Source organism: Triplophysa rosa, linkage group LG4 (assembly GCF_024868665.1).
Source record: "Triplophysa rosa linkage group LG4, Trosa_1v2, whole genome shotgun sequence".
Taxonomy (NCBI): Eukaryota; Metazoa; Chordata; class Actinopteri; order Cypriniformes; family Nemacheilidae; genus Triplophysa; species Triplophysa rosa.
Window position 1 is genome coordinate 22,701,510 of NC_079893.1, and position 13,308 is coordinate 22,714,817.

General features: G+C 40.8%; 1 protein-coding gene across 14 annotated transcripts in view; it reads left to right on the top strand.

Moving 5' to 3' along the window:
• The window catches only part of tenm3 (teneurin transmembrane protein 3), a 308,707-nt gene that overhangs the window by 266,005 nt on the left and 29,394 nt on the right, over positions 1-13,308 (top strand). For all 14 annotated transcript variants that reach the window (XM_057332728.1, XM_057332730.1, XM_057332729.1 and 11 more), the window contains 4 exons: positions 1,541-1,660; positions 4,871-5,132; positions 9,827-10,094; positions 12,298-12,441. In XM_057332728.1, coding sequence (XP_057188711.1) covers positions 1,541-1,660; positions 4,871-5,132; positions 9,827-10,094; positions 12,298-12,441 — 794 coding nt within the window. The remainder of the gene's footprint in view (positions 1-1,540; positions 1,661-4,870; positions 5,133-9,826; positions 10,095-12,297; positions 12,442-13,308) is intronic.

Here is a 13,308-nt window from a genome sequence, read left to right on the forward strand (position 1 = left end):
ATCTTTTCTGCACATTCTAGACAAAACAGTTCAGACACTGATCCTTGTTCCATTGATGTTATGTTTTATTTAGGGCTGTGATTTGATTTATAAATTAAATTACTTTCATTTTATTGAAAATTCATTTTATTGATTTTGAATTGCACTGTAATTTTACAGAATTTTTGCTGTTATTTTTGCTGTATAGATGCTCTACGTATAATGTAAAACATACATTTTTGAAAATAACAGAAAAAGACTGTAAAAGAAACATTTTCTGGCATCCCATCTGGCATGTGGTGAAAAACTGTCAATTTACAGAAAAAGGCTGCAAATTTACAAAACATGAAAAGCATAATTTTACGTACAAAATGTTGTTCTTCGTTTTTACTGTAACTTTACATTTTTTTACGAGTATATTTACCACATAATGGGTCAGATTTTCATAACTTCACGGCTACCATAGCCAAAATAATTTACCATAACAAAAAAATGTATCATAATATCCATTTCGATGTTTTTATGAACAAATAATGCTGTCAGTCAACTACATCTTTAATTTGTTTGTTTTGTATTTTCTCCTTTTTGGTCAACAAATCGCACTTAAAATTTGAGTGTACGGATCAGAGAAAGAGAGTTTGTAACCTTTGTTGTTCTAAGGCAAAATGCTAAACAGGTGTTCAATTATTAACAATATTATCATACTGTATGTCTAGAATTAACAAGATATTTGTTACACAATAAGCATGGTTTTAATATCGGTGACACCCCTAGTACATGTCGTAATATATTTGGACAGATGTATTTGGGTATTGCTGCTTTTCAGCAACTCACCCTATGAGCAAGTAGTTCAACTGTTTAGTTAAGACTCCCGTGTCATTTCTTTCCATTCCATCCACCTATTTTGGAAAGCAAGTACTGGGTGAATAACGTCTCACTCATTCTGTGCTAGTTGTAGTTTCAGCTGCGGGTGGGCTTACTGCAGATTCGCGAAAACACGAAACTGCCTGCTTGAATTGTTCAAACAAAAATTCCCACTCTACGAGCTTTTAATATTTATTCTCACTAAATAATACAATACATTGACAGTCCTATTTTTGTCATTAAGCTGTCATTAAAAAGTGATAATGCAGGGTTTATAGGTCTATTATGTACTGTATGGTTGTTTATGTTTCCCCTGGAACTTTCTGGTGGAAATGACGAATGTAAAACAGTTCCAGTCCCTCGCATACTGGCTTTTGTCACATCGATCCTCATGAAGTCCCTCTAAGAAAAAGCTGCACTGGGATTTAAGGACATACTGTAAGAATCCCAGTGCAGCCTTTAGGGGCTTGAATTATGACTGTCTGTAGAGACGGGGGCAAAAGAGGCACATAAATAAGCATGGGGTGAGTGTGTGTAAAAGAAAGAGACTGTGTGCTTGCGAGTTATTTACAGTGGATTAGACATTTTAACACTGCAGTGAAAGCTTGGTGAATCCATGTTCAGTCATGCTATAAATCATATTAATAGAGTGTGTATGTGTGTGTTTTCTTAACAACTCTGTGTGTTTGTTTTGCAGCCTGGTGTCCATTATCAGAGGGCAGGTGCTTACTGCAGATGGTACACCCCTGATTGGAGTCAACGTGTCCTTTATGCACTACCCAGACCACGGGTACACCATTACACGGCAGGATGGCATGTAGGTTTAAAACGCACACACACACACGCTATACACACTTCCATATAAGTTTCCGTCCTTGAATAGTTGGCTGAATGTCATAATGCAGCACAGAGTACAGATGTCCCTAAAACCATCTGTTTACTTTTGTTTAGACTGCTTTTGCATAGAACAGCGTGTGCATTAATGCGTGAACGCTTTGGTGGAATACGCACCCCCTTGCCATGCCACAACATTTTGTGAGTGCGTTTAATATCGAGCTGTCTTATCTACCAAGATGGTCTCATGAAAATGTCAGGCGTTGCTCGGGGAAGCAGTGCTTTAGCAAACGGCCTGTTTAAAATGCATTGGATTTACAAGGAGGGAATCAATCAGCCAATGGGCCGCACTCTCCCATACCGTTAAACCAATCCCAGTGTTATTAAGCAGCCACTGCAATCATGAAGGCCTCGGGACTGTAAGCAGCAGCACGGCTCTTTAAGTAGACATCTTTGTTGGAGGTGGAGGCTGTTAGAACCGCCGCCATGGACTGTCTTGTGTCAGCAGCGAATGGCTGAAGGGAGGCAATCGTGCTCATCAAGCAACGCTGAGCTGACAGGAATTGAAATTAGGTTTTGATTTGAAAAGAGCTCAATTGAATTGAATTGAATATTGAGTTCAATTGAATTAATGATGGAATAGGCAAGAAAAACAGTCTTGATTGAATGGCCGAGTCATTTCAGGTGTTTAAAGGAATATCTAAATGAAAAAAGAAAAGTATTTCTTATAAAAATCCACATGAAAGATGTTTTTTGACGTCAGACTTGATGTGACACATATGCCATGTTTGCCTTGAGAGCGACAGCAATTTTCAGACGATTTTCAGGATAATGGCTTAAATTTTGGTCTGTTCCTCGCACAAAGCTATTGTATGGCTTTGGACGACTTGGAATATAACGCAAAAGTTGTTTGGACCACCATTGTCATACTTTAATGGTGCGGTTCTCTAGCATTTTGAGACTTGACAGCTGCCATCCCCATTCACTGTCATTATATGGAAAATAACAGCCAAGATATACTTAAAAATAAATACACATTTTTCTGTTCCGTTTTTTAAAGGAAATGTAAATGTTGAGTAAATGAAGTCATTTCATTTTTGGTTGAACGATTTCCTTGCACTTAAATTGGCACCTGACTAGCCTCTTTACGCGAAACCGCCAAATTAAGGATTTTGCAAACAGTTCCTCCGTCCGCTTTTGGTCAGGCAAAAAATCTACAAAACCTGCTTTTAGTTAAAGGTCCGATTGAACGCACCGTTTCAATCTCATATTAATCTTGAGTACCTATAGAGTTGTATTGCACACTTCGTATCTTCGAAGAGTATTTAGTTTGATCACATTTATAAAAGCTAGATACAGATTATTTCCGGAAAAATACGACCTCCTGGGGGTGTGCGGTGGGGAGGAACTAAATCACGAGCACACAATATACATCATCACATTATCCCTGCATAACTGTTGATTAACTACAAGTTTGTGTTGTTTACAATATGCACGTACACTCCGATTGGCAAAAAAACACAGACATATGAGTTTCACTTACCGCGTGCGATTCATGTCCGGTATCTTTTAGCGCTGGGACCGCTTCATCTATCAGTTTCAAACGATCTGCAAATCCAGCGTTATATCCACCATTGATTTAACATCCATCACTGAAATGCCGTGAACAAACAAACACACCTCAACTTCTCTCACTATCGCAAGAGTAACGAGCTGCAGCTGCAGGCCCACAGCGCCGCCAGTCTTGATGGTAGGCGGGTCTTCCTATCGCTCGTCGGTTGACGCGTGGGCATGCTTTTCTGGGAGAATTGCCCAATAAGGGACTAAGAAAAGTTGTTATGTAACGGGTTTTCATGTTCGAAAAAAACTTTCCAAAACCTATACGAACCTTGGGAGAGTGTATCTAGCACAGAAATACTACGTAATATGTCGTTCTTTCGTTCTTTGACAAGTTGACCGTGATAAGCATGATAAGCCATCACGTTTAACATTGTAAAGAAGTCGGAATGCATGAAACCACATTAAATCTCCCCTTTAACTTTGCATATTAAGAATTGATAAGCTCTTATGTAGAAGAAGAGAGCGTGAGTCGCCATGACATCACAAAGAAAAGAGGCTTGACCGTGGCAGTGTATCCAAGATAGAGAGAGTGAGAAAGAGGTGTTGTTGAAAGAGGCTGCCAGAGAGATATGTTTAATAGAAAGTGTGATGAGAGAAGAGGTTGGACTGGCGGGAGGAGGAGACTCAGGAGGAGTGTGTCCGAGATTAGCCAGCTCAACCAGCTGTTGCAGCCCTTCAACACACCACAGCAGGGCGGGCCGCGAAAACGGCGGTGGATAATCATGCCTACACCTCTTCCCTATCCACTTACTCAGAGAGAGAATCAAAGCACCAGCCGTGCAGCTGTTTGGGTCCAGTCGCCATCATCCTCTCTTCCAGCACTTCTCAGATGTGCGCATGCCTTTATAAATGAGAGCGAGCTCTATATCTTTACGCTTCGACGTGGATAATTTTTGCCCTATCTTGCTTCTGCCCCCTGCAGCGTTGCAGAATATTTGAATGTAGGACAGTACCCCCAGTTCCTGACTCATTTCCTATCTAATAAGTCTCTTATGGCTAGAACGAGAGAGACGGAGAGAAAGAGAGAGCGAGCCGGGGGAGAGTTTTGGCTTTTACACAAATGCAATGATAAAAAGGCTCGATCACATTATCATGCATTTTTCACCATGGCAGGGCCCTGTGTCAGGAAGGATAGAGCCCTTCTTAGAAGCCGTTGGCTCAGAGGAGGCCTGCTCTGGGATCAGTGAGGTTAAAGGAAGAGACAATTAAACCAGCTATCGGCTCTTTTAGCCATCAGCTCTCATGTCTAATTCATCTCACTTACTCACTCTATCACCTCGGCAGTACATTACCTGCATATTCCTTTTATCTAATGAGGAGAACATGAAATGCCAATGAGTTTTTTATGCGTGTCTGTCTGTATTGTCAAACACTTTAACCCAAACAGATTGTGTGTTAACGGCAAAGAGACATATTTACTTTCACAGTATTTCAAGTAAAAAACGTGGCGTATTCATTAACTGCCCACAATCCAGTTTCATGCTATCAGTGGGAACAGTTCATTCTTTTTAAATACCCCCCTAAATGTATTGTATGTTATTTCCGTAAGTCATTCACTGTTACGTTTCTGCAGGTTTGACATTCTGGCCAACGGTGGAGCATCACTGACACTGAGCTTTGAGCGGGCTCCGTTTCTGACGCAATTCCGCACGGTATGGATCCCGTGGAACGTCTTCTATGTGATGGACACTCTGGTAATGAAGAAAGAGGAAAATGACATTCCTAGCTGTGACCTAAGTGGCTTTATAAGGCCCAGCCCCCTCATCGTGGCCACGCCCCTCTCCACCTTCTTTAGATCCTCGCCTGAGAATGGCCCCATTATTCCAGAGACACAGGTAAAGATCCGGCTTTATGTAGACTTTTCTATTTGAAAAAGCATAAAATGAATTTGTAATATTCAAAGTATTTTTCCAAATATTTGAACTAAAGACCTTTTTGTAGTTTTATAATATTTATTATAGTTGTTTGCATTTTTTTGTAGTTGTATTAATATTTTTAATTATTTGTATATTTTTACAGTAGTTTTCATGTAAATTTTAGTTGAATATTTTGTAATTTTGTTTGTGCTTATGTCATTGATTATTGCCATATAAGTTACATTTATTTTTATTTCAGTTTCATTTTAGTTTTTGTTTATTATTATTTTTAGGTAAAAATTATGAATATATTTAGTTACTTTAAATAATAATAATTTAGTTAAAAATACAAATTACATTTAGTTAATATAGATATTAAAAATAATTGTGCTTGTCGGAGCCGATAGCCTTGTGGTTAGTGCTCCGACATATGGCGCTGTTGCGCTCCGGGCGACCCGAGTTCGAGTCCCGGCTCGTGGTCCTTTCCCGATCTCCCCCTCACCCACTTCGTTTCCTGTCCTCTCATTGTTACTGTACTATAAGTAAAGACAAAAATAAATCTTAAAAAAAAATAATAATAATAATTGTGCAAACCCTAAACTATTCATTACTTATTTATTGCTGAGACATTTCTCATTTTCATTTAGTCTCTCAAATAATACTTAGGCTGATATTTGATTTAAATTAACAGATGTTTAAATAGTTTTAGTTTTCATTCCAGTGAACTATAATATCCTTGCCTGATAATGCCCTGTATTCTTGTAACTATATAAATTAAATAAATATAAAAATTCATTATCTCATACATGTTCCACAATATTTCAGACTATATTTCCTTTCCTGCCTATAAGTTAATTCAGCATCGTACACAGAATACTATTTATGAATGTTCAACCTAGTTCAAGGTTAAATAAATGAAAGCTCAAAAATCGTTTATTTATCTGTGAAAAAGAGGGTGTCATATGAGTTTTGAATCTGCATAGAGTCTAGACGTGCTAGAGTTTAGAGTCTGGGATGAAGTACTGCACAGCTTAAGTCAGAACAGAAGGAGGCTTTGAGAAGCGTAATAGAATGAAGAAACATCAGGACACAGTCTGTTCCCTGCCCTCAACCTGCACCCAGAATGCAGTATTCAGAAAGAAAAAACGAGTTTTGAATCTCAGTGTGGCGCTGGCACAAAAAATACAATTCACCACGGCTCTCAACAAACCCCACATGTTGAGGTGATATTGGTTAGTATTTTAAATTCAAGATTCTCTTGCGCACCATTCTTCTGTGTGTTTATAGTAAAAATCCACACAGACCTTATCCACATAATCTGTGTAAAATGGCTCAAGCTTCCACACCGCTTGCGTGTCTGTAACAATGAAATCTGGAACCACATCAGACCCAGATATCTTTGAAGAGAGGAATATAAAAGCATGCTTAGTTTGTGTCTGCACAAAACAATTTTGAAGGTCTTAAAGCAAACCTCAAAACGAAAACTTAAATATTGAATTCCTCAATCTCTATTCACTCTGGCATGTAAAAAGTGGGCTTGGGAATCATGAGCCGGATCTGTTTTGCTTGTTTTATATGCAGGAACAGAACGATTCTGTTGACTTTAGGTCAAGTTATTCTACCTAAAAGTCTCAAAGTGTTTCCTGCTCCACTGTTTAATGGCACCAGAGTTTCTCTTAAATCTACATCTCCTAGCATTCACCGCTACACTAAAGCCATCACTTTCATCATGCGGCAATAACGTTTTTAAAGAATTGTATCACATTTACTTTTGATTTGTATAGTTTTTAAGTTATCTGTATATTTTATATCTATATTGGTTTTAAATCCTAAATGAACTTATTTGGCAACAGACTGCTGAGGGTAGTAAATGCAATAAGACTCGTGTTTCTTATCTCCAAATATTTCTTCTTTGAAAGTACAAAACATTGTTAATGCAGTCTTTATGGAGAATCAAAACATTACAGAATCATTACATTCCTTACAATCTCCATTCCTAGAAGTTAGTGTTGTTATTAAATGAGAGGTTTGAAAATCTTGGCACTGGCCTGTCTGTTTCTATCTCTCTTTTTTTTCTCTTCCACCCGCCTTGTGTCCAGATGTGCATTTGATCCCTTCTTTTATAACCCGGCTTTTCCATCCTTACCTTTCTGCGCCATGTAGTGGGAGAGAGCATCCCCTGTAACGCGAGCACACTGGGCCAACACATATGCCGTCTTACGAGTTTGCTCCGAGACATAAAGGAGAAAAATTGCTTCCTTATTGTCGGCAGCCAAAAGGCCACACTCCTCTTCCCATGTTTCTCCCCGCTCCCAACAGGGCCGTCTGTCCCCTCGGTGGAACCCCACTCATCAAAGTAAATGGGTCCTGATTTGAATTACAGTCTGCTTTGAGAAGAACTCTAAACAGGGGTAATCAGACCCAACCAAGTTAGCATTTAATATAGGGCTTTTGGAACCCAGATGTAATAGCCTCCGAGGTTTCTTTTTCGTTTTTAACCCAAAGCGTCACACATAAATGGCAACCAGACATCCCTCAGCCAGGACCCGTAACGGTTAGCGGCCGTGATGCAGAATGGCCAAGCATATTACTTCCACTTGGCTGTTATGCAGGCCTGAAAAATGTTATTTGGCTGGAGGAATCCAGCACATTTGCACGTCCGTCCGACAGCGAGCCAGAGAAAACCTCCGCACGACAGTGGAAAATCAGACAAGACGTTTAAAGAATGAAAGATATATATGATTTTCCACAATGCTCTGTTTCTGTCTCGTAACCGTTGTCTCCTGTAAAGCATAACACCTCCAAATGTAATAAGAGAGACTGCTGATGTGTTTTGGCCTCTTGCAGAAAACCTAGCAGCTTCTTTCTCAGCATTAAAAACAAGCTTGGTGATTAAACTAAATCTGGTCTTTATTACTGTGCATTTAATGGGCTGTATCAAATGAACTTTCAAAGCCTTTTTCATCTTCCCTTTCATTTGGCAAATGAGAAAATATTTAGCTTTAATGCAGCCATATGCACTTATGGCCCTTGCCCCCGTGGCTAAGAATAACAGTGCTGCACACGTAAAGACGTGGAAGCGCATGCGGTGCCGTTTATTAAGAGCTTATAGCAGACAGAGTAAAGCATGTTATTAGCTCAGACTCTGTAATCAAAATCCACAGAGGGGAAGCCAGAAGCATAGCACGAATGCATTGTGGCTTATAGAACAACCTTAAGTAAACTTTCGAGTGCGGGGAATGCACACACACACATGTGGATGCTGTCTGTTAGGATTAGCATTCCTTCAAATCGAAAGCGTGCTATCACATACTGTAGGATGCCTCCACTAGTGCGTTTTCATTTGAAAACTGATATTTTGTTTTCAAAACATTCTTCGTCCACACTAGCGTTTTCAAGCATTTCCCAAACGCTGCCCGTCCACACTGAAACGTCTTGAAAACGCTTACATCCATGTACTGCGCATGAGTAAAACCAAAGACATCATTTTTGTCAGGCGTTTATTTACTTTCTGCCTTATTATGCTGTGGCAATGTTTAGCAAAGACAGCTTTCTTAAATAGACGGACAATGAGGTAACTTCGAGATGTTTCTGCGGGTAACACAAGACTATAATTCATTTTTTGCGCTGCCAAATTAAATATTCCATCTCCTAAAATGCAATCTAAAGTATGCATGAACTGACATTAATGCTATCAAACAGGAGAGCAGCCGAAACCACTGCGTCATCATTTTTAAACCCCTCTGTTTTCCTCATCCACACTACAACGCGAAAACGACCTTTTCAAATGTATCCACTTTCGAGTGCGTTTTCTAGTGCGGACAGGGTAACAGTCACATGCGTGAATATATTATTGTGCATATGCTAAACCCCTTTGTCTCAACTATCGATCCTTTTATTTTAATCCCCACCTGCTTGAGTTTCCGTGCTGTCACTGCCATAGACCCGCATATCAAAGGTTCTCCCAAAGCCATCTAGCCCCCTCTACTGATCCCGGGAAAAGTGCAGCGGGATCCAAACCGGAACAGAGAAGAAAAGGAATTCCCCCTGGCTCTCTTTGTCCTCTGCGTTAGAGAAAAGTAAATGTCCCTTCCCAGTAGGACGCTCGACAATGCCAGGAGCTGGAAAACAGGGGGATTACTGACTTTCTACTGTGGCTTTTCATTAAGCACTTGAGGAGGAAGCTGTGATGCCGAATCCCTATGTTGATCCAAGCTGCTCCTCATCTAGCATGCTCCATTTGTGGCATCTCTAAAGAGGGAGAGATATTAGCGCAAATTCTCTGAACTTTGGTGACTCCGCACGGGGGGAGCTAACCGAACGTTTGCGTTTAATCTAGCCAGCTGTCTGGAATTCAAACCACTTTCTGCTACTTCAAGATGTGGCGGCCTGTCCGCCGTGGTTGAGCGTGCGGAGTGTGGTACAGTAATAGCCTCCGACAGTGATGTAAATATAAACGCGTTCCGCCCGTGAAAATCTCCCTCATTAGATCCGAGATGTCAAGTAAATGGAGGTCAAAGCAAACACAGGCCCAGATGTGCTTTAATCCTGCGGAGAGAAAAATCGCCGGCCTCTTCCTCAGCCCCAATGCCTCTTCCAGATGTTCTCAGGATGAATCGCACAATCCTTCTCTCCCCCTCCTATATTCATCTTCACCTCTCTTTGATGTGCAGGTTCTTCAGGAGGAGACCGCCATTCCAGGGAGCGATCTGAACCTGATGTACCTGAGCTCGCGGGGGGCAGGCTACCGGCCGGTGCTGAAGGTCACCATGACTCAAGCCACTATCCCCTTTAACCTCATGAAGGTGCACCTGATGGTGGCCGTGGTGGGGCGCCTCTTCCAAAAGTGGTTCCCCGCGGAACCCAATCTGTCCTACACCTTCATCTGGGACAAAACAGACGCATACAACCAAAAAGTCTACGGCCTGTCAGAAGCAGTGGGTATGTATGCATGCATGCTTTTGTAAACAAAGCGGCTTTGTGGTTAATGCATGTCATGTCTAGGAAAAGAAAAGTAAACGTGTCAAAACTAAAAATGACTAGTATTCGGTATCGATTCAGGAAGTGTCGCTGAGCTGATAAACATCCACTTACCTCCATTTGTATCATTCTGCTCTTATAGATTTACGGAGTACAGGGATAATGTATCTACTACATTGCACAAAGGCATTTAGCAAAATGTGCTTCGTGAGTGTAGACATGCTTAATGGCCCGTGCCACTGTGACAGGTGCATTATGGGACATCTCCTTAAATGTACATAGGCGAACGCGAACTGTAAATGGAAAACACAGTAGTCACGTTCAAGTCCAGCATCGGCACAGGAAGCATTTGTTACTCTGAGGGTTTTTTCACGTTGGCATTTTTTATGCTGACTGTATTTTCTAGTATGATTACCCATCAGCAAAACCGCAGAGAACACGTCTCTTGTTCTGTTTTGAGGAAGGTCGGGGTGATTCTGTGGCTTTGTTATTCACTTAAGCATCAAGAAAGATGTCCAGGCTGCTGATATGAGCTCCTCCGTTTGTTATTTCCAGCCGATGATGTGGCGGGTGGTAGGCCAGGCTAAACCAGATGTGCTTTTCAAAGCCTTACAGAAGCAAAGTCGCAGGATGTCGGAACAAAAGGCACTTTTTCCACTAAACGGAGAATGTTTTCCGCCTTCACAAAGTGAACTGTGTAAATTTGTAAATAGGTTAGGCCGGGTCTTATGAGTATTGATTGGCTTTCACCTTCTCATCAGGCTTTGGTTTGCCAATTGCATTAAGCAGGTAATTTTTTCGCCCAACGAATGGCAGTGTGCTTATTGATTCTCTCTGGGGGACACAAGGTCGCTTTCTTAATATGATCGGCTGAAAAAGTTATACATTTAAAACGATTTGCACCTGGTGAAGCGCTGCGCTCCCAGAGATCGCTTATGAGATTTACCGAAGTTATGATAGAGTCGCAGCGGTTTTCAGGCAGGCTGCAATAAAGATGAATTGACATTGTGTAGGACATCTGATTAGGCCTTGGGAAAATGTGCGGTTTATCAGCTCAATGTTTATATGGTGATTTATCTGCATGTGTCTTGATGTTGATGACTAGTCGAATCTGTAACTCTGACTATTGACTAGTCTCTCTATGTTTAGTTTTTAGATACAAAACTAGCTTTAATGTATGTAAACGTCTCTATAAAAAAACACATCGATTAGGCTTAGGGCGGTGTGAAATCAACCTCTTTATACAGGACTTTCTTTATTCAAAAAATATGCAATATTAAATTCAGTCTTCGAGTTTTCAGAAAGTCTGTATTTGATCAGTTAAAGGGATAGTTCATCCAAAAATCAACTTTGTGTGATTTTTTTTACTCGCCCACGTGACGCTAAACATGTTTAGAGAACTTCCGGCGGCTTCGGAGCACAAATAAAGACACCCGAGAGCTTTCCAGGCCTCCTCATAGACATCATGGTGTCAGTTTTTGCCAAGGTCCAGAAAACAAACCAAAATATCGACTTTAATGGATATATTCTCCTCTGTCTTGTCAGTGTATGGGGCACGTTCACGAGCGCACTTCTTCTTTGTCTTCTTCTTGGAATAGAGCACTTCAAAAGTAGACAGGTTTGTGCGCCGAACTCCGCATGGGGCTTGCCCCTATTGGATGCCAGCGCTCCGACTCACAACACAGAAGCGCAACTCTGTGTTTACATGCAGAAGACGAAGAAGTGCTCTCGTGGACGCGCGCCATACACTGATAAGACAGAGGAGAATATATCGATTAAAGTCGGTATTTTGGTTTGTTTTCCGCATTCTCGTCGCTTCAAAAAAATTCAACTGAGCCACTATGCGCGGATGGACCAATTTAACGATGTCTTTAGTACTTTTCTGGACCTTTGGAAAAACTGACACCATGATGTCTATGCGGAGGCCTGGAAAGCTCTCGGGTGTCACCTAAATATTTCTATTTGTGCTCTGAAGATGCCGGAAGTTCTCTAAACATGTTTAACGTCATGTGGGTGAGTAAAAAATCACACAAAGTTGATTTTTGGGTGAACTTACACTTTAAGTCGCTGTATAAAAGCGTCTGCTAAATGCCCAAATGTAAATGTATTTATACAGTGTATTTGCATAAATGAATAACTGCAATTTCTCTCTGTATCCATCAAGTGTCTGTGGGATTTGAGTACGAGTCTTGTTTGGATCTGATCCTGTGGGAGAAAAGAACAGCCATTCTTCAGGGTTATGAACTCGACGCCTCGAACATGGGAGGATGGACCCTGGACAAACACCACGTGTTGGACGTTCAAAACGGTGAGCCCACCTCTAACCTCTGACTTTGCTTATACAGTAAATAACAAAGATATTGCTCTCCTACGCAAATATATGCAAAGCATCAGAAATCAGATTGATCTTTGCAATCTGCTAAAATAACTCTGAACTCCCTCACCCACGCACTCCTGAAAACAACAGAAATCTTTCAAATCAAATATACATGAATCACCTCTTTTCCTTTCTTAAATAAGACTAATTTCTGCCTACAGTAAAAGCTACTTAACATGACATGGGTATGAAACCTTTAATAAAGATTAAATGAATGCTCATTAGTGTCAGTGGTGTTAAAAGACGTTGATAGAGTTCCGGTATAAGAGCCCATGGTCTCGGGCATGCCAATGAAGAGACATTTGACATTTCCGTGTGGGTGACCTTCACCCGGACTAAGCAGTCTGGAGTGCTCTATGCAGCAAACATTTATGGCCATGTGTCATTGGGGAGAGACTGCCTTGATGAATACTTAAGGAGTCTCTCATCCCTCATCTTGGCTTTAAAAGAGTGCCGAGCAGAGGTTGTCTCCACACACCTTGCTTAAAGGTTGAACCTGTTTATCCAGTGCCTACCCTTGAGCCCTTTCGAGAGGACAAGATGAGCTGTGCTTAGATCATAGTTTTTTTGTGCCGTAGCCCCGATGACAGTGGCGAGCGTGTTCACCTTTTCAGTGATGAATGTTTGTTTTAACCTTTTACTGAAATACCTTATAAATAGCATTTAGCCACATGGTGAAACAAAGTCATCATTAAAAAGCAAAAGTTCAGCCAAAAATGAAAATCTTGTCATCGTTTTCTTTACCCTAGTGTTTTTAAAGCTCATTTTCTTTTCTCAATGTCAGTGCAGCTATCCTCT